This window comes from Phocoena sinus, chromosome 2 (assembly GCF_008692025.1).
Source record: "Phocoena sinus isolate mPhoSin1 chromosome 2, mPhoSin1.pri, whole genome shotgun sequence".
NCBI classification, from domain to species: domain Eukaryota; kingdom Metazoa; phylum Chordata; class Mammalia; order Artiodactyla; family Phocoenidae; genus Phocoena; species Phocoena sinus.
In genome coordinates, this window is record NC_045764.1 from 165450448 (window position 1) to 165471686 (window position 21239).

At 49.5% G+C, this 21239-nt stretch overlaps 1 protein-coding gene across 1 annotated transcript in view; it reads left to right on the forward strand.

The window, feature by feature from the left end:
- The window catches only part of DGLUCY (D-glutamate cyclase), a 50855-nt gene that overhangs the window by 6815 nt on the left and 22801 nt on the right, over positions 1-21239 (forward strand). The window contains 10 exon segments of the mRNA XM_032617409.1: positions 1-41; positions 44-198; positions 2890-3012; positions 3015-3042; positions 4175-4297; positions 6664-6867; positions 10437-10586; positions 10589-10687; positions 15032-15131; positions 18756-18904. Of these exon segments, the coding sequence (XP_032473300.1) occupies positions 1-41; positions 44-198; positions 2890-3012; positions 3015-3042; positions 4175-4297; positions 6664-6867; positions 10437-10586; positions 10589-10687; positions 15032-15131; positions 18756-18904 (1172 nt within the window).

Sequence of the window (21239 nt, forward strand, 5' to 3'; positions counted from 1 at the left end):
GACGGGCTGTCCCCAGTTCTGGAAGTAGGAGTTCGGCACCTGCACGGCAGCCTGACCTCGCTGGAGGAGTCCTCGGGGCAGCTGAAGGACATGATGGCCTTCCTCCTGGGCAGCAGCTTCTCCCTGGAAGGGGCCTGGGAGAAGGGAGGACTCCCCAGAAGGGACTCAGCAGGCCACGGCCACATGGGTGCATATAAGGTAGGGATGCAATCCACAGGGGCAGAATGACTTGAGAATGTGGGTCATCTTGTATTTTCCTGCAGTGGGGAGAACAATGGTGCAGGAGGCAAGAGACCTAAGCTCTCCCACTTTCTAGCTGGGCAATCCAGGACAAGCGGTTAACCTCTCTGGGCTTTTTTTCCTCATCTGGAAAATGGGACCACCAGCCTCTCCCCTGCCTACCTCTGTGAGCACCCAGCATGCCCTTGGGAGTGCGAGTCAAGCCCTTCCGGGCAGATCATTGTGCTGTGTAAACCAAACCTGTTTGGAATTTGTCTGGCTCCTTTAACTTCGGGCACCTCAGTGAGATTTTTGAAAAAGCTCCCTGGCAGCGGGGAGAGCACGCCTGGCTGGGTAAATGCCCAGGGATTTGTGGCAGAGCCTTGGCCAGGCTGTTAGCTGCTAGGTCATGTCTCTGTCAGGAAAGCTGGGTCATGTTCTTGGCCAGAGGCGGCCGCTGGTGGTCACTAATGCAGAGTGGCTGCCTCTCGGAGGACGTGCCCGCCATGGGGCCGCCTCCCTGCAGTGTTTTTGAGGTTTTATTCCAGCCACTGCTTGTCATGGGGTGGGGAGATGGGGGGAGTGGAGAACCAGATCGCTCATTCCCCTGACCCCTTTGGACACTTGTGTGAAGTCTGGGAACATACTCTGCTGGGTGGATGGGCAGCCAGTGTCAACAGCCAGCCCCAGGTTTCTTTACGGAGGACGCAGATTGGAGATTTCATCTTGGGTCTGAGACGTTTATTAAAACTTGCCTGGTTTGGGCTCCTGCCAGAGGGGCCCAGGCTGCCTCTGATGAGAAACAAGGCTGCCCACAGTGCATGCTGCTTTTCATGTGTGAAATATGTGTCTGAGCGGTTTTCTTGATGGTTGGGAAGGGGGGTTGCAGAACCACAGCTGCTGGCTGGGCCCCTGCAGGGCTGGCCCTGGAACACACCGCTGTCTGTGGCAGGTAGGAGCTGGGAGGGCCTCGCGGCTCATCCTGGCCAGCCTTTCATTTTAGATGCAGAAGCTGAGGCTCAAGAGAGAAAGGGACTTGCCTAAATCCCAAAGCCAGGCTGGAACCCAGGACTCCTGGCTCCCATCTGTAAAATGCCCATAGTGGAGGTGTGACAATTATAAGATGCTTTGCACAGAGGTGCCCATTGCTGCCCAGAGGAAGTGCTCTGCAGAGCCACGGTCTAGCCACACCTCACCATCCCAGTGGATACCAGATAGCTTTCTGTTTAACATCGATGCCTCTGCCCGTTGGCTGCTGGGAGAAATGGCCAGGTTGCCATCATGGATTCGGTTGGCGGCCTTGAGGGGATGCAGGGAGTCCCCCAGAAGGAGGCGCCTTGGCCTTGAGGAGTGCTGCCGGTCTCTTGTGAGTGTCCCTGGCATGTGCTCCCTCCTGAGTGCTGTTCTGCAGACGTCAACCTGGCAGGCACACCAAGGTTTCATCCTGCTGCTGCCAGGGTGCTAACAGCATGCCTTTCAGGCAGCTGCCAAGACTGTCCCAGTGGTATATCCTCCTGGCCATGGCCTGAAGCTTTCATAAGCCCCACTACAGGGACCAGAAAACATTCGGGGGTGGGGGTGGGAAACAACAACATAAGCAGGGAAAGTCACACAGGTCATCCTGGGCAGCTTCTACTGAGGCAGGAGGAGTGAGCAGGGCTCAGTGGGGTCTGTGGACTCATGGGGCAGAGGAGACCCTGGGGCCTCCTTCGAGGCTCCCGCTTCCTGGGGACCCTCTGCCTCTGATTCTCCTAGAGGTCTTCCTTTGTGTTCACGGGCCCCTTGAGGTCTATGGAGAAAATTCAGAGGGTCTATGAAATTGGGTGGGAAAAAAATTTGCATTTATTTTTCATAGCCTCAAACTGAAATGGAGTGTTTCCTTCCGTTATGATTGTAGTGAAGAAAAAACCGAGCACCACGTCAGCAGCCCCTGTGATTTGGTGGCTGCCCAAAGAAGTCACAGACATGCCCATGTCACACTGCAGTCCTTCCTGACATCTCAGAAATATCCCGTATGTTGATCACTACTTCAGAATTCCAAGGGTAGGTCTCCCATCTTGTTCCTTGCTTGAGTTGCTAATGAAGAAGCATACCTATCACCGTATCATAGTTTTTTCATAATTTGCTAACTGCATTTGCAGCATAATTGGTTTCCTTTGTAACCCTAGGCATTCCCTTTTACACAGTTAAAAATACTACTTCGACGCAGGTCCGTAGCTGCACCAGACTTCCAAAGGGGTCCAGGATGAGTACAAAATTAAGATTCCCTGTTTTAGACCAATAATTACCAGCCATCTTCCTCATCTTTATGTCACGTAAAAGTAGAAGCTAGGGGGCTTCCCTGGTGGCGCAGTGGTTGAGAGTCTGCCTGCCGCTGCAGGGGACATGGGTTCGTGCCCCGGTCCGGGAAGATCCCACACGCCGCGGAGCGGCTGGGCCCGTGAGCCATGGCCGCTGAGCTTTGCACGTCCAGAGCCTGTGCTCCGCGACGGGAGAGGCCACCACAGTGAGAGGCCCGCATACCACAAAAAAAAAAAAAGTAGAAGCTATATTTTTATGATGACTACTTGGACCTCCTCCTTCACTGAGCTGCTTTGAACTCTTGGTTCTGAGGGCTTTCATCTGTGCTTATTCTATTTTTTAACATTATTTCACTTGATTTCTTGGCAGACAGAGGTGCCTTGTGCCACCATTGCTGGCTTTTGCTGCCCTCTGGTGGTCACAGTGAGGCCCGTTCCCAAGGACAAACTGGAACAGCTGGTGCAGGCCTGTTGCTCCGTGGGGGGTGAGCATATGGACAACCGGTTCACACTGGTGACCCAGGTCAGTGTCCACTCTCGTTCATGATTCTGACAGCTGCACGTGGACTTCTGCCTGAGAAGACGGGAACTTGCTGTGTTCCTGAGTTCCCCTGACGTGTCCTCATCTTTCCCAGCGGTCCTGGGGGTTAAGGCCCTGGACAAGACCCAGATTCCTGCAGTAGCACCAGGGCTGGGTTTGCAGGTGCCCTTCAGGTTTGAAGGTGATGCCCTTGGCAGAATAGCCAGCCTCATCCATTGGTCCCTGTGAACTTCAAGTGAACCGGGGGTTGGGGAAGCAGGTGGTGGAGGATGTCAGCAGAGCTATTTGCCTTGAAATTTGAAATCATAGTAACCACTAATCTAGGCTATTGTTCAGTGGCATATCTGGGCAGGGGGCGGCTTCCTTCCAAATGTTAACTTGAGCCGAAAGCCATTGATCCCCAGTGTATTAACTCAATCTGATGGCAAGTGAGCAGATCCAAGCGTGGAAGCTTCCCAGGCCTCTTGGAGGCTCTCAGAGGGCCTGATGAGAGCTTGGGATTGGGTCTTGGGTGAGAGTCAGAGTTCAGAGTAATTGAACTCACTCAGCTGCTTAACAAACAAAATCAGACAAAGCCCGGCCTTCTGTCAGCACCTGTCACCTCCCTCACAGAAAGATGGTCTCAGGACCACCCAAAGCAGAGTGTCGGCAGTTTTATCATTAGTGGGATGAATTGAACCCAATACATCCATCTTTGCTGTCTTCGTGAGCGCTCTGATATCCGGCCAGGGGTAGGGATGCTGTTGGTCGTCAAACAACAGAGTTTCTGTCTAGGTTATGTGACTCGGTCTGCACCAAGATAAACTCAGAATCGCAATCTGTATGATGACAGTGTTGGACTAAATGCCCCCTAGTCTCCTCCAGCAATCACACCACGCATTTAAGATTCCGTGCTCTGAAACTATGCCCCTCAAAATGCACTAGAAGTCAGCAAGTATTCCAGGTTGGTCAAGTCTGGATTCCTGGTGTCCTCCCTGGACTTCTCCAATTTACAGTGGTTCTGTGACTAGAGTTGCTCTTGGAGAAAGAACCATAAACTACTCAACATGTTCAAATCAGATAGTGCCAGCTAGTGCAGGACCCAGTGGAATTCACTTTCTTCTTCCATCTGCAGAACTGTTGGGTATCAAAGATCTTTCCAAACCTGACCACGGGGAGCCTGTGGTGTGTCAGCTAGGGCATGTTCCAGTGTTCTGGCCTTCTCAGCTGACCAGTCTCGAAGGTGTCCGCGCCTGCAGTACGTCTGGGCTTAAGGGGGCTGTTACTCTGACCTAGGAGGGAATTGGGTGGGTTTCCAGTTCCTGAATGCATAGGCTTATGGTGCAATGACTTAAGGAATAAAGTCATAAAACACAGGCCTATAGACCACAGCAAAGATCCCTCTGACTGCTTTCTTTTCATCCCAGTGCTGGGTCTCACCAGAGCAGCTTGTCTTTCAGCTCAAATATGTTTTGATTGAATATATTTCTATCAGCGGAAGGCTCACAGTCCAATCTAACAGAGGTGCCAGTTTTGCTTGCTATTTTGAGACATCTTGGAGGTTAGTGGGGCTTTGAAAGCAAAGGTGAAGGCAAGCAACTCAATTAAGCAAAGCATTTCACGTGGTATTTGCCGGGTGTTCGAAAGCAATACTGTCGGTCCATTTTTTTCAAAGGCCAAGGGTGATATTACACTGAAGCGACACACGAGGGCCCCCTAACTAGCACACGGTAAGGTAAGGATATGACAGAAACGTTAAAAATAACTGTTGCAGCCCATTGTTGTAGAGAGAGGAAGATTCTAGCCAGGTCAGCCCGGCTTGCACTACAAATCATAGAATTTAGTGCTACTTTCAATTTATTTTTAAAGCATTCACGGACGCTTAGCTATTAGAATGGCCTCATGATAGGGGAAGATTATCTCTAATACGGTGATAGGGCATAAACACCAAGATCCAGGGGATTCTAGTCGTTTATTCACACAAATGTATTGGGAGCCTACTCTGTGCCCAGATCTTAGGAATAAAATGCTGCAGGAGACAAGATGCAGTTCTCAGGGAGCTTGTGGTCATTTACAAGTGTGTGTGTGCTCACGTGTGTACACACATCCACACACCCACAGTAAATATCCTCCAGCACGATGGTCTCAGCCCTCTCCTGTCCCCTGCCAGGGGGATGCCCTGCAGAAGAGCTCTCACTGCGGCTGGGATCCCAGCACACGATAGCCCTTCAGTTGTGACTTGTGATAGCATGTTTGATTGTAAATGAGAACAAATGACATCATTGGTCAGGGACCACCTTGAATCTTTCTAATTTATAAAAATCATGCTCAAACCTCAATATTTAAACTTCTATTCGCAATAGATTAATTGCTGCACATCTCACAACAGATGGGCCAAAACGCCATGTCACACTTCGAGCTGACTGTTCTAGTGTGTGATGGCTTTAGAGTGACAAATTTTAGGTTCTGCCCCAAACACAGAAAAACAATTGCATTCATCGAAATCCTTAGTTCTTCCACTTTTTATCACAGCTGAAAGTTAAGTTAGAATGCTTGACGCATCTGTCAGTAGGTTTTCCTTCTGAAGTGTTGGCTGACTTTGGCTTTCCGTTAGATCTGAGAAATTTTACAGTTTCCTGTGAAATCCAAGACGTTGTTACTTACTCAATTCATGTCTACATTTATTGAGCACTTATTGTGTGCACTTGTGAGATGGATAAGCAATGGTCCGTCTTCTCTGGGAATATACAGCTGAGTGGGGTTAAAGTACTCAATGTACATAATTGTACATTGTACATTATGACACTTCAGTACATAATGACACTGAAGAAAGCAGAAGGTCTAAATTAAGTTATGGTGAGGATTAAGCACCTAACAGGCCAGGCACAAGGACATGAGAATGGATAATATATGGCACCTGGTTCAAGAATGCAAACCATCACTTATACCGAGGGCTTACACTGGACCAGGCACTTTGCCGAACACTTTTATGTGCATTTTCCAGTTCACTTCTGACAACAACCAGATGAGGCATTTTCATTATTTTACAGTTGAGGAAACAGGGTTAGAGAGGATAAAGTCACATCTCGTGCTCAAGTGTGTTCCCCATGCAAAGTCATGTCTTAGTAACCATGCTACAGTGCATCTGTTGCCCAGAATCTAGTGGGGGAGAAAAAATTAGCATAAACCAAAGCAAAATATACGGGACATGAGAAAAATAGAAGCTATGTTCAGAGAGAACTATTTGTTAGCAGATCTAACAACTGCTGCAAAGTAAAGCAAGATGGCTTGATGCGTTGCAAGTGTTTAGTAAGTACTTTCTGATATCCACGGGATTGCATTGATGGAAACTCCTAGAGCCCCAACTGTAGCTGTGGGTACCTCACTTCTTTGCCCACACTCAACCCATCTTCACCTTCCTAAAAATCAGGGGCCCCCGTTAATGTGGAACTTGATTTAGTCGTAAGCCAGCTTGTCCTGACCTGGTGCCAACAAATGGTTAAGGAGTGCCGTTGGCTAAGTCAAGGCATGGGTGCCATCTTTCCCATTAACGGTGGGCTAGATGGGCATGGACAGGGTTTGATGAAGTGGGCTGGGCTCAGACCCTCCTGTTGTGTGCCTTAGAGATGCCACTGGCTTTCACCAGCGCACCGGGTTGCACAGTTATGACTGACCTGAAGGGTACAGTGGCTCCAGCCAGATGTCTCACCCTTGAGGGAATGCCAGAGGTCCATCACATTTCCCAGGATCCTTTGCACTGCAGCATGGCGTCAGCTTCAGTCGCTCAGAAGGTCAGAGAACTGGAGATGATAATTGCCATCGACCCAGGTAAGAAACCAAGCAGTCACACCTCAAGGACCTGGAGAAGTTCATCACTGATGAATGTTCAGGGGAAAAAGCAGCATGCCAACTGTATCTACAGTATGCTTTTTTTTAATGCTAATACTGTGTATGAATCCGGAAAAAAGTAAATGCACCAAAATACTAACGGTGATGATCTCTGGATAGCGTGATTGCGGGTGATTTTTTTTCTTCATTTTTCCCCCCAAATTTTCAACACTAAACGTACGAGGGAGTTTGGGAGGTGGGCACGTTCCCATCCAGAACTAAATTGGGGTTGAGTAGGGAAGAAAAAGGGAGAGGAATGGTTTCTAGGTAGTCAACTGCCACTGTTTAACCAATGTCATCCGTCATTCCGTAATAATGTCTCTGATCGTCTTCTTTTGTGCCATTGCCTGGGGTTGGGCGTAGACTAGATTTTGTGCACCGGGCAGCGGAGACATGAGGGGGTGTTGGATTGCTCCTCCTTGGCGGATCCTTGGTGGGGCAGGACCCTGCAGAGACAACCTCACAACAGTTTGCAGCCGACATGTATATTGTATTTGGCGTCTCAGAGGATAGCCCTTCTGTGGTTTGAGAGCCACTGACTTTCTAGACATGAGACAGGGCTGCTGGGGTCCAGTAGGGGTCTGCTGGTTCCAGTTAGGACGAGGTTTGCTGAAAGGTGCTTGTCTGTTCGTTCATTCACTCATTCATTCATTCATGCTGCAGAAAACAGTTTCCTTTACATGCAAACACAGAGTAAATTTGGGATATCTGCTCATTACAGACACACCTTTCAGGACACACACATACATCGAGTCGTGGCTGTGTATACACAGAGTCTCTGACATAGCCGGTCTCCGTGGTGAATATTTTTTAAAATTCTGCAATACTTTCTGTCTCACAAACATTCTTACCCAGGCTGACGGCTCTCCTGCTCAGTACAAGCGTCATATGGGAAGATGTATTATTAGCTCTGCCATTAGCTCAGATAAAAAAGTAACTGGGAAGTAAATTTACTGCAGACACGGTGCTCCCTTTGCTTAATCAAAATGATCTGGGAGGTCGTCCACAGCAATACCCTCAGTGCTTGGGTGAACTCTGTGTCAAGGCTTGAAGCACGAGGCTCGGGGGATAGGCAGATTTATGACTGTCCAGAGGTGCCAACATTGTTTATCAAGGAACGTCTTTAACCCTCAAGAACAACAGAGGCTTCTGATTCCCACTGTATTAAATAAGCAGGTATAAGACTGATGGCCATATATTGAACACCAGTCACGGAGCATAATAATAGAGCCACTCAGTCATTTTTGAGAAGACCTCACATGGCTGGCGTTTGAGGTGCCTGGAGAAGATGAAGAAATGCAGGTTTATAATGGTAATGTTTGTGCTAATAATAACATCATCACAGATGGATGGACGGCTTTCAAGTTGACAAAGGTCTCTCTCCCCTCTTCTCTCTATGCACCACATCCTATTAAATAGGTTACATTCCAATTTTTTTCTTTTAAGATGTTGTTATTCTTCTCCCCACTTATCAACAGTAATTCACGTTTATTGTAGAAACATCAGAAAACATGAAAGAGGCAATAAAAATTACCAGGATCCCATCACAATTAACCATGATTAACAGTTTTATGTTTGCCCTTAAAGTCTTTTTCTTCAGTCTTGAACCTATAAGATTGAATGTATATATATATATATATATATATATATATATACACACGTATATATGTATATTCCAATATATATATTGGAATAATACTGTGATACTATTTTAGGACTTGCTTCTTTCCCTTTTAAATGTATTGTGAACATCCTTCTATATCATTAAATATCACCACAACGTCCTTTATAGTGTTTACATAGAATTCTATTTTATGAATGTTCTACCATTTTATTAATAGCCTATTATTTGACACCACAAACAATGAGGCACTGAACATCCTTATGACTATATTTGTGTACATACCCATGATCACTTTATTAGGATAAATTCCTAGAAGTGAATTGCTGGCTCCAGGGGAGTGTACAAATCTAAGGTACAAATCACCCTCCAGACAAATGTTCCCGTTTCCACTCCCACGGGCAGTACGTGAGGGGCCCTTGCCTCACAGCCTTCCTCCACCTGGACCACCTCCAGCTCCATGTAGGAAAACTGATGTTCAGAGCAATCAAGGGACAAGGCCAAGGTCACACAGCTGTGATGTGCCAATGCCTGGACTTGAATGTATGTTTCCAGATGCTGAATCTGGAGCTGTTCCTCCATAACCAGAATCCACACCCTGTGTCCCTCCACGTTGTCCAGGTACCTCGAATGCAAGTTGACGCCACCCGCGTCCCTTAGGTCCCCCTCTCGTTTCAGCCGCAGCTGGGGTGGGAGTTCCAAGTCACATCCCCCCCTCTTCCACGGCACAGATACGCCCCGAGGTGGCCTGAGCATGGACGGAGGCACAATGGTATGTGATGGGAGTCCGGAGGCTGTGCAGCCTTCTGGGACTGGCTTGGCAGCCACGGTGGCATCTGTAAGATGTAGCTGGTGCCCGGCCACCCCCCCACCCCCACCCCCGGGTTCACTGCAGCTGCAGTGGGCGGTTCCCAGCACATCAGCTTCCCACCTGGGCCTCGGGTCTCTCTGTTTCTCCAGGAGAGCAGGTGCGGCCCAGAAGTGCCGGGGAGTCAACGCCCCGACGGGCAGCCTTCACCCAGTAGGGGGCAGAGCTGGTGCATACGGCTCAGTCTCCCTGTCCTCTGGCAGGACAGTCCCCAGGGGTTACTGCTCGGTTTCTTAGAGGATCTCAAGCAGGATTGAGCCGCCGTTGCCTTTGGAGTTAACCTGCTCACTCACACATCCTTTCGTGGCTTTTCACCTCCTCCCTCTTCTGACTTCTTTCCTGGGCTCCCTCTCCCCTGAAATACCTGCCCCCAAGCCCTTGTCTTAGGGTCTGCTTTGGGGGAATCCCCAGCTAAGACAGCCCTGTTTCCCTTCCTCCTTCTGTATTCCCTGTATTGGTTAGAGCTTGCTAAACTGCTCTAACAAATGACCCCCAAGAGGCTTTGCTCCAATACATACAGCAGAAATGTTGCCTCTCTCACACAACAGTCCAGGGCGGGTCCTCCAGGGTGAGTGTTCTAGCTCTGCAGGAAGGCGATCTGCTCCCTCGCGGTCACTCAGGGACCCAGCAGCTCCGCATCCCAACGTGAGACCCCCAGGGGGCGCTGGCTGTCAACAGCCCAGCTCCCAGGAAGGGAAGAGCTTGGAGTAGAGCCTGGAGGTGTACGACCAGGCCAGGGGGAGGCCACATCACCACTCCCACTCTCTTTCCACTGCTCTTCGATTGTCACATGGAGAGGACCTGGTCTCGAGGCCACACTTAACTGAAAGAGAGGCTGGTGGGCCCCTTACCCAGTGACCCTTCTCGACTGGCCCGGGAGGGGTCTGCCACACCTTCAAATCCACTTCTGAAACAAAAACAAACAAACGAACAAAAAAACAAGCTACTGTCCCCATAAGATGCTACTTGGAACACAGTTATGTGATTTTGTGATTTAATTTTGTTTTTGCCTAATTTTAGGCAGCCGGGGTCTCGGGCACCTGCTCCATCCAGGCAAGCTGCTGCGGGCCTTCCTGCCTCCGTCCCACGTCCGCTCCATGCTCCGCACCACCGGCTTCCCCGCGCATCTCAACCACGAGCCTCCGGAAGAGACGGACGGCCCGCCGGGAGCCGCGGCTTCCCGCAGGCCTGGGAGAAGGGGGTCTCCATGGTCGTCGACCAGAGAGCCTTGAACTTGCACAAGAAGCTTGTTGACGAGGCTGTACAGCGAGGTGAGCAGTGAGAGGAGGGGAGTCCCTTTAGCCAGATGAGGCTTCATGGGCGGAGGGTGGAGGGAGTCAGCGTTTGTGGGACTTCCTCCGGGTGCCCAGGCACAGTGCTAGGCACCTGACACGGGGCGTTTTCCTTAACACTCAGAACAACTCTGTGATAGCAACAGCATTATCCCCATTTTATGGATGAAGAGACTGAGGCTCTGAGAGGGCCAGGTGATTTAACCAGGTGGGGATGATGAGCTGGAATTTGAAGCCGGGTCCACCAGGCCCCGTGATCCCACCTGTGCACATGCTTCCCCCCGTGAGAGGCAGGGGTGACCTGCAGAGGACACTGAGCCACCCGGGACAGGCCTGGACCCCCGAGTTGAGGGTAGAGTGGTCGAGAATAGGGTGGTGGAGAGACTTAGACAGCCGTGTCCCACAGAGCCCAAGTGGGCAGGATGCCCCACACTTCCCAGGTTCCCGGAACACCCAGATGGGCATCAGAGCCGAGAGTGCTGACCGTGCGAGCCTGGGACGCTGCTGTCAGTGTGTCAGGACCAGCCTAGGGTGCAGGGTGAACAGCTGCTACTCATCTCTCGTCGTTCTGTGGGTGTCACTCAGACATCAGCCGGGAGCCTACCGCGCTTCCGACTGCCTGTCTCTCTGTGTCCCTCAAAATGCATTCTTCAGAGAAGTACTTTTGTCTTCTTAGCCTCTGAAAAGGGCTTCCACCTCAGGAAGGCATATCCTAAAGCGCCTGCCACGTTAGAAGTTGTGAAAAGGCTGTGTCTGGACATACAAAACCCATTTCACACGATGAGTGTGTATTGAGTACCTAATATGTGCCAGGCGCTATTTAAGGCTCTTGGGATCCATCGGTGAACCAGACTGACAGCCATCCTGCCCTCGTGGAGTAATGGAGACGGTAAACAGCATAGGAAAATAATACAATACGTGTGTAGTGTGTTAGAAGGTGATACATTATGGAATAGAGTGGCCCGGGACCCAGGGAACGGGGACTGACAGGCCAGGCGTGAGGGGGGCATGCAGGGGTGGGCTGCCCTCTTAAACAAGAGGGTCAGGGAAGACCTCCTGGACAGGGTGCCATGTGAGCAAGGCTTGAAGCAGGTGCAAGAGTGAGGCCTGGACTGGCTGCGGGAAGAGTGTCCCTGGCTGTGACAATGGCCATGAGGTGGAGTGGGGGCCCGGCAGGCTTAAGACAGGACAGCAGCCAGCTGACCAACCTGGAGCAGGTAAGGAGAAGAGGAGCTGGATGGAGGACAGAGGTCACGGTTAGGTTTTAAAGGATCCCCCGGGGGCTTCCCTGGTGGCGCAGTGGTTGAGAGTCCGCCTGCCGATGCAGGGGACACGGGTTCGTGCCCCGGTCTGGGAAGATCCCACATGCCGTGGAGCGGCTGGGCCCGTGAGCCATGGCCGCTGAGCCTTGCACGTCCGGAGCCTGTGCTCCACAACGGGAGAGGCCACAACAGTGAGAGACCCGTAGTTCTGGGGATGGATGGTGGGGATACTTGCACAATGATATGAATGTGCTTAATGCCAGAGAACGGTATTCTTAAAGATGGATAAGATGGTAAATTTTACGTTAGGTGTGTTTTGCCACAATTACAATTTGAAAAAATTTATAAGAGTGCAGATTTGAGCCTGGATAACTGGAAGTGTGGGTGCCTATTAGACGTGCAGGTGGGGAAGACAGCAGGCCATCAGATCCACGAGTCGAGTACAGGAGAGCCGTCTGGGCTGGAAAGAAGAACTGGAGAACAGTTGGCACATGATGGCCTCAAAGTCAAGACACTGGATGACATCATGGAGGGAATAAGTTGAGACAGAGAGAAGGACCCAGATTGTGCCCTGGGACGCTCCACGCCCAGAGGTCAAGGGGAAGAGCAGGATCCTTCGTCCAAGAAGGATCAGCACTGAGGAAGGAGGAAAACCAAGAACCGTGCTGTCACCAAGGAGAAGGAACAGCCAGCTGTGCCCACTGCTTCATAGGCCGGCAGTCTCTTCCATCTGGCCACGCCCTGCTGGGTGTTTTTTGCTGCCCACTTTCCCAGAAGTCGCTCTGCCCTCCTGTTCACCTGACCGCCGGCTCCATGCTGGACCTCAGCTCAGAACTGGGTCTTGCCCACACAGTGGCTTGGAATTTGGAATTCACTGTATTAGATTTTGCAGAACTTTCATTACATGTGGACGAAGAAAGTAGAAGCAATTTGGCCTTTTAATGACAATGATTTCAGTTCTTCTTTTGTAAGTGAAGCCTGGGAAATGTTTAAAGAAGAAAGCTCCGTCATTGATTCCCTGTCTTGAAGATAAATTGATAAATTGGTTCTTTATAGCTTAGGTGCAGGGTCTCCTCTCGTCCCGACCTTCCTCGCCTGGGCTTCTTTCTCTCTGTGTGCCCCCCTTGGAGATATGCTATGTTCCCCAACCTGTGTGGCTCCCTGCTGCCCCGTCTTACTAGTATCCTGTATCCTCAATCCAATTTCAAAGAAATAAAGAGCCAGGCTTTACACAGCACCTGCTTTGTGCCAGGCCCCCAGCTTGGTGCTTGGCAAACATCACACCATTGCATCCACAGCAATCCTGGGAGAGGGCCTGATTACCCCCATTCTGCAGAGGGGGAAGCCAAAGCTCAGAGAAGTCCCGTGGCTTGCCCAAGGTCACACAGCCAGGAATTGTTGTTTGGTTCTATTCAACCCCCTTGCGGGGCCAACAGTCTGTCCCTCACAGCACACAGAGGGACTGGGTCTTTCGACCTGTCGTGACTGCCCCCCATTCCCTGGGGTGTCACGTCACACATAGATTGTGCCTCATGGGTATCCCTTGATGGACGACTGCCCTCCACTTGTCTTTCCCCCTAGGCGGGGTGTGGAACTGGAGAAGGGGGGCTGGGAGAGCCCCGGTACGGGCACTTCAGGATCTCTGACAGTGATCTGGCTCCTTGCCCTCAGCTCGCCCCATCGACCCACTGGGGTGGCCGCGACAGCTCCCAAAGGGCTTGCGGTGACAACATGGGGAGGCTGGGGTGGGAAGCAGCTGTCTCAAGGCCGTATGGTTTTAACATAGACAAGGTGCTTATTTGGGTTGGCTTTATGTGAGGGGGTGAGGGGCTGATGATGGAGCTTATGGGGGTAACCAAAGCTCCCCCAACCGCCCCTTGATACTGCTGCTGGGCCACAGAGCAGTCCAGGAGCTCCTGCAGAACCAGCGGGACCGTGAGTACTGGGTCCACCATCCCTGTCCCAGGCCCTCTGTTAGCCGCTGGATAAGACTTCATCCTGGGCCAGCGAATATGCAAAGATTCTACCTCAAACGGCTCTGAGGGGGTTTAGTTAATGGAAACCAAATCAATTTTATTTTATTATGGGATTTGTGTGTGTGTTCCACATATTCTACAATAATATGTATTATTATTATAATTAGAAAGTGTGCTTTTTATTTTATTTTATTTTTTTGCGGTACGCGGGCCTCTCACTGTTGTGGCCTCTCCCGTCGCGGAGCACAGTCTCCGGACGCTCAGGCTCAGCGACCATGGCTCACGGGCCCAGCCGCTCCGCAGCATGTGGGAGCCTCCCAGACCGGGGCACGAACCCGTGTCCCCTGCATCGGCAGGCGGACTCTCAACCACTGCGCCACAAGGGAAGCCCGAAAGTGTGCTATTTTTAAGAGTCAAATTCACTTTGGAAATTACTTGATGCCAGTAATTAACTCAAGGCCCAGACTCTGGGATTTTTCCTCTGTTTTCTTGAACTTCCCTGAAGATAGTCAAGGGGGGTGGGGTTGGGGAGCAGATGAGAACTTAAGCTGGAAACTAGTCACGACACCAATCTACCTACTTGGCTTTGCCCAAGTTATTTAACATCTCTGAGCCTCAGTTTTCCTCCTCTGTAAAATGGGGAAATAATGGTTCTTATCACACATAGTTGTTGTGAAAGTTGAGAGTCTGCATGTCACATGCTTAGCAGAGAGCTGGCTCACTGTCACCAAGGGCACCTAACCATGTCCCCAGCACTCACGATGGCAGTGGGCCAGGATAGGGCTCTGGTCATATGGTACTGCGGGCATCTGTGTGCAGCATATTTGCTCACCCACAAGACTGGTGACACTAGCCCGATTCCACTCCAATGCTGGCCAGCTCTAGGGTTTACTCAGGACTGAAAGTAAACTTCAGTATCCTCTGTGTCTAGGTCTTGGCTTACCTAGCAAAGTATTCTACAGGTAGATGTCATTCAATAATGGTAACTAATGGATACTTTCCAAAGAAGCTTTTGAAAAGCCAAAATGAATTCCCCAAACGCAGCACTAGGGCTGATGGCTCCACCCTTTGCCTTTATTTTCAAGGTGTTCTGAAGAGGCAGATTCCAATATTAACTTACCAAGGCGGATCGGCGGAAGCTGCTCAGGCATTTCTATGCAGAGACGGGAACCCCAAGTCACCCAGGTATGTGTGTCCCATCCCAGTTTAAGTGGGTGACATGTAACAGCCCACGTGCTGTTAACTTTGACAACAGCATTTCTGCACACCTCAGTCCCCCAGAGAGGACAGAGCCAGGAGTCCAGTGTCCTGATGGGCCAGACTCACCAGTGAGGCTAGGGGGTTTCAAGGTGTCTGGGGCCTTTGCAGAGGATTTCTGGAAGTAGCAAGTCCCCGAGAGATGGCATGTCTTCCTGACAGAGGGAGAAGATCGGAAAATTATAAAATAAACAAAAACTAGCAGTTTCTCAAACTCGGTTACAACCCATTAAAGAGAAGTGAAATAATTTCAGTGGGGGGTGACCAGCATCTTTGGAAAATGAAATAGAAATAGAAATATCATTGTATTTCTTGTATAGAAACTGTGTGTATGTATGTGTGTATTTTTTACTGTGTGCTGTGGTCAAACATTTTTGAAAAATACTTCTTAATTATATGTAGGGAAGTATTTCAGATCTTGTAACTTTTAAGAGTGTTTTGCAAACTTTTTTGACAACAATCCACAGTAATACATTTTGCATTGCAAACCAGTACACACATACACATAACTAAAACAGAAATTTCAAAAAACAATATTTACTCTTGCTATGTTCAATATACCCTGATATTTTCTATTCTATCCTATCCTATCCTATCCTATCCTATCCTATCCTGTTGTATCCTGTTCTAGTCCACTTTTCAGAAAATGCCGACCTGGCCTAATAAGTTTATTTCACATAAGCAGAAATACACCATTGTAAAGCAATTATACTCCAAGAAAGATGTTTTTTTAAAAAATAATGTTTATTTCACAACCCCTACCAAGTATCCACTTCAAATGTTAAAACACTGCTTTAAGAGGCCTGGAGGGTGTAGCTGCCCTGCAGCTCCCAGCAGAATCTGGCACTTATAATGAGGACCCTGAGTCAACAAGGAAAAGTTTGATGGGGGATCCGACATGCTATTTAAAGCTGCCAGAACGTGTGTGGCACATATTAGAAACGTTTGTTTCTCCAAAAGGTTGGCATACAAACAAAGCTCTGGCAACTCGGGGAGAAACTAGAAAATTCTCTCGGGTGGGACCGTTGATGCCAGATAACACAGGTATTGCTCTGTTTGCTCCGTGGAGGCGGGTGAGCCAGATCTGACTGTGCGGGGAGAGGATTCCGCTGTCTTTGGAGAAGATGCATTAACTCTTCCCAAGGCGTAGGCCTCCCAGGACTGGATTACTTCCCGCTGTAGCTCAATGGACCCTTACGGCCTAAAGCAATCAATCCACCGTCACAAGGTATGTAAAGAGTTCCCCTGGGGGAAAAGTCCAGACCAGAGGATGTATTCATCTCAACTGGAGCTCTTGCTCTGAACTGCCTTTTCATCGCCATTGATATACGTCTAGAGGAAATTCAGCGTCAAAGCTTTTTCCACTTCCTGGTTCCGCTTCTCAGAAAAAGTGATTGCCTTTTCCTGCATTGGGCATGTAGCCTCAGGACCACATTCTAACACCTACTCCATGGCCTGCCATCCAAGCATACAAGGTGCACCACCTTCTAGCACAACTAAAGGACATGGACAGGCACGTAGATTTTGATTTTTAAAACATGTACAGCAGGGCTTCCCTGGTGGGGCAGTGGTTAAGAATCTGCCTGCCAATGCAGGGGACACGGGTTCAAGCCCTGGTCCGGGAGGATCCCACATGCCGCAGAGCAACTAAGCCCATGCGCCACAACTACTGAGCCCGTGTGCCACAACTACTGAAGCCCGTGCGCCTAGAGCCCATGCTCCGCAACAAGAGAAGCCACCGCAGTGAGAAGCCCACTCGCCGCAACTAGAGAAAGCCCGCGTGCAGCAACGAAGACCCAACGCAGCCAAAGATAAATAAATTAATTAATTAAAAAAAAAACATGGACAGCAAAAGCATTCAGAGTGAAGCGTTCTTTTGTGATATTGTGGTAAAACATGCACAACATAAATTTTACCATTTAACCATTTTTTAGCGTGCAGGTCAGTGGTAATAAGGTATATTCACATAGCTGTGCAACTATCACCACCATCCATCTCTCTAAATTTTTCATCTTCCCAAATGGAGCTCTGTCCCCATTAAATAATAACTCCCCATCCCCGCACCGTCTCCCTAGCCCCTGGCAACCACTGTCCTACTTCCTGTCTCTAAGAATTTGACTACTCTAGTATCCCATATAAGTGAAATCATACAGTGTTTGTCCTTTTGTGACAGGCTTATTTCACTTAGCAAAATACCCTCAAAGTTCACGCATGTTATAAGGTGTCAGAATTTCCCTCCTCTCTAAGGCTGAATAATATTTCCTTGTATGTACAGACCACATTTTGCTTCCTTGTTCATCCATCAATGGACCGGTTGCTTCCACCTTCTACCTAATGTGAATAATGCCACTATGAACATGGTTGCATAAAGACCTCTTTGGAACCCAGCTTTCAATTCTTTTGGGTCTATTCCCAGAAGCAGAATTGTTGGATCATATGGTAATCCTATTTTAAATATTTTGAGTAACTACCGTATAGTTTTCCATAGCAGAGTTAAGATTTTAAAGAACTCCATCTTGGGGGGATTTAGAGAGATATAAAAGAGCAATTTTCATGTTCTTAAATTAGATTTTCAAAACAGTATTCCTCCTAATCATGATAGCAGCCACACCAGTAACCCTTACCGAGCCCTGAGTAGGTGTGGAGGTCTGTGCTAAGTGTCCCTTGTGCATTTTCTCACTTAAGCCTTTCGACACAGTATGAGACACGTACTGTTGTTAGGACATCTGACAGATGCAGAAAATGAGGGCTAGAGGGTTTAAGGGACTCGCCCAAGGCCAGCAGCATCAGGACCTGGAACTGTACACAGTCTGATTCCGCAACCCACCTTCTTACCATCACCCTATCCGTGCCCTTTCTCTATCTCCTGCTGTCTAAATAAGTTTATCTTGTGTTAGAGTCATTTGTCTTCTATTTCAATTCCTTTTTAGTCTGTTTTGTGTCTGTAAAGCGAACAAGATCCTGGGATAGGGCAGCAGTGGGCCAGTAGCAGCCAACACTGAACCCACTGGGTGCTGGTGCCCCTCTGGTTAACAGAGACCTGGGCGGGGCACCAGCAGCATCTACCACGGTGACCCTGACCATTGGCCTTCCTGCTCTCACAGCCTCTGTCTCTAATATGCTGCTAAAGATTCTGATACTGTTTCTTTTTTTTTTTTTTTTTTTTTTTTGCGTACGCGGGCCTCTCACTGTTGTGGCCTCTCCCGCTGCGGAGCACAGGCTCCGGACGCACAGGCTCAGCGGCCACGGCTCACGGGCCCAGCCGCTCTGCGGTATGTGGGATCCTCCCGGACCGGGGCACGAACCTGTGTCCCCTGCATCGACAGGCGGACTCTCAACCACTGCGCCACCAGGGAAGCCCTGATACTGTTTCTTAAAATGATCTGAGAGACCAACGCCCAGCACAGGCTCTGGCACAGAGTGGATTTTCAACCAAGTTCTGTAGGAAAGAAGGAAACGAAGACGGAAGGGTCCTTCGCACAAACACAGGAAGGCATGAGGCAGCCAGGCACCTGGCTCTCCATAAGGACCCTGTGCCCTCACCCCTGGCAGGTTTGACCATCTGGTGGCGATCGAGCGCACGGGAGGGGCTGCCGATGGCAATTACTACAACGCAGGGAAGAGGAACGCCAAGCACTTGGTGGACGCCATCGATGGTCTTTTCCCTGCAGTGCAGAAGACTCCTGGAATTTCATCAGCTGGTAAGCAAGGGGCACTGAGAAGGCGACAAGAACGTGTCAGCACTAAAGGCCTTTTTTATTGACTGTTGAACACATGACAGAAAAGAGTTATACGGGACCATTGTTTTCCACTTCAGAGTTGGTCTTTGTTTATTCTGGTCGGTATAGACAATGATGCTGACATTTAGAAATCCAGTGTTCCCACGAGCAGGAAAGGGAAATGACGCTTAACTGAGCAAATTCTATTTGTCCAACTCTAAAACATCAAAACTAATAAAAAAATAATGACAATAATAAGCTCAAGCCATGGTATATTATTTTGGTCATACAGGGTGAATGTACCATATGTATTCCGTACCACTTATGAAGTCTATTCGTTTTTAAATGTATCTTGAATGTATGATCAGTGTGACATTTTGATTGCTAATAATGGGATCATTCACGTCTGTATAGAAATGTATGGTACTCAAAGAGGTTTTACAATCGTTGTATTGTTTAAGCCTCTCTTAAAACCTGCAGGTAAGGCAGGTATAGTTTCCGAAGGTGAGGCCTAGGGAGGTAATTAGGAGTAGAGTCCAGACTCCCAGGGCCCTACCGACTATGCTTTTCGTGGGACCGTGTTGCCTTTATGAATTTCTGAAAGGCTTGATGTGACTGGGACGCCAGCATTCCTCCCCTGGGGTGGGAACCAGAGCATGGAGAAATGAAGGCACGTTTGTCGTGTTCCATATTTACTTTTTCTGTCCATTCAAACACTTCAGAATGTTTCCCAGGCCCATTAGTTGCCTTTGGCTTTTGGGGTTTTGATGAGACAATGAAAGCCTTCCTGGCTGAGTAGAAAATTTCTGCAAATCGCCCTGGTCTTTCCCAGAAGAGGCCTTGGGTGTGGTGCCCCCAGTGCGGCTGGCTTATGCTTCCTGCCTCTCTGGGCTGGGGAGGCCTCCCAGGATAGAGCGAAAGGGCTTTCTGTGTCCGCACGGGCCAGCAGGGTCCAAAGAAGCTGTAGAGCAAACACTCTTCCCCCACTGAATGGACCCCCGATCTGTGCTCTTCCCCCTAACGATGCCCGCAAGATCCCAGAGGAAGCAGGTGGAGCTGGCTGTGCTTTCAAGCTGCCCCCTTTTTGGACCCCTGGACCCTTCTCTTGGCCTCAGGAGCCTGAGCCCCTCCTGTGGCTGACCAGCCCCCTGCTCAACAGTTACCCCCCAAACCCTCCTTTCCCTCCTTTGCTCCATCAACACCCCTGTTCCTCAGTTCCACAGGCAGCTGCCTTGTCAGGGAATCACACTCAACTGAGAATCAAGACACCCATGTTCCACTCACTACCCAGGTCCCGCCCCTCTCAGAGACTCTGTAAAGTGAGGTCAAGTCCACAGACGGGACACACCTGAGGAGCGAACAAGATGAACTTCATAAAATGTTAAAGGGCAGAGACAGAAATAGACAAGATATCAGTGCTAGGTGTTGTTCTTTTCTTTCATTCAGTGGACTGTCATGGATCTAGAAAACTGTTCTGAGAAAAATCCTCAGGGTGAGGACCTAGGGCATCTGGTCATCCACAATCATCGCATTCTTTTGGCCGAGACCAGGTCTCTGATGCCCAAGGTGAGTCAGCTCCAGGCCCCTCTCCACCATCACGCAATGAATGCTTGCCTCTGGTGGAATTCTTCCACGTATTTGTAGAAATAGACACAAACACAGTCATACAACAATTCTGTAGGCTTGAGGGGCCCAGCCCTCTGTCCTTGGGGCACTGGGATAATCCCCTTGAAGCAGCTGCAACCATCTTCCAGAGGCAGATTCAGCTGACCTCTAGTCTACAGACTCCTCCAGAAACACTTGAACGCAGGACGAAAGGGTGTTCCTAGGGGGCCACCTCAAAGGGTATAGGCTGCAGGGCGTGTTAGAGTTTTTTTCATCTTGTTCCTACAAGGGTGGAGTTACCTGGTAATTACTTCTAACAAGTTCACCTCTCTTGAACACCGTTTATTTCACCAATGAATTAAATAATATCTGACAGGGCTTCCTTGGTGGCGCAGTGGTTAAGAATCCACCTGCCAATGCAGGGGACACGGGTTTGAGCCCTGGTCCGGGAAGATCCCACATGCCGCGGAGCAACTAACCCCGTGTGCCACAACTACTGAGCCTGTGCTCTAGAGCCCACGAGCCACAACTACTGAGCCCACTTGCCACAACTACGGAAGCCCGCGTGCCTAGAGCCTGTGCTCCACAAGAGAAGCCACCGCGATGAGAAGCCCACACACCACAACGGAGAGTAGCCCCCGCTCGCTGCAACTAGAGAAAGCCCACGCCCAGCAACGAAGACCCAACATAGCCAAAAATAAATAAATAAAAT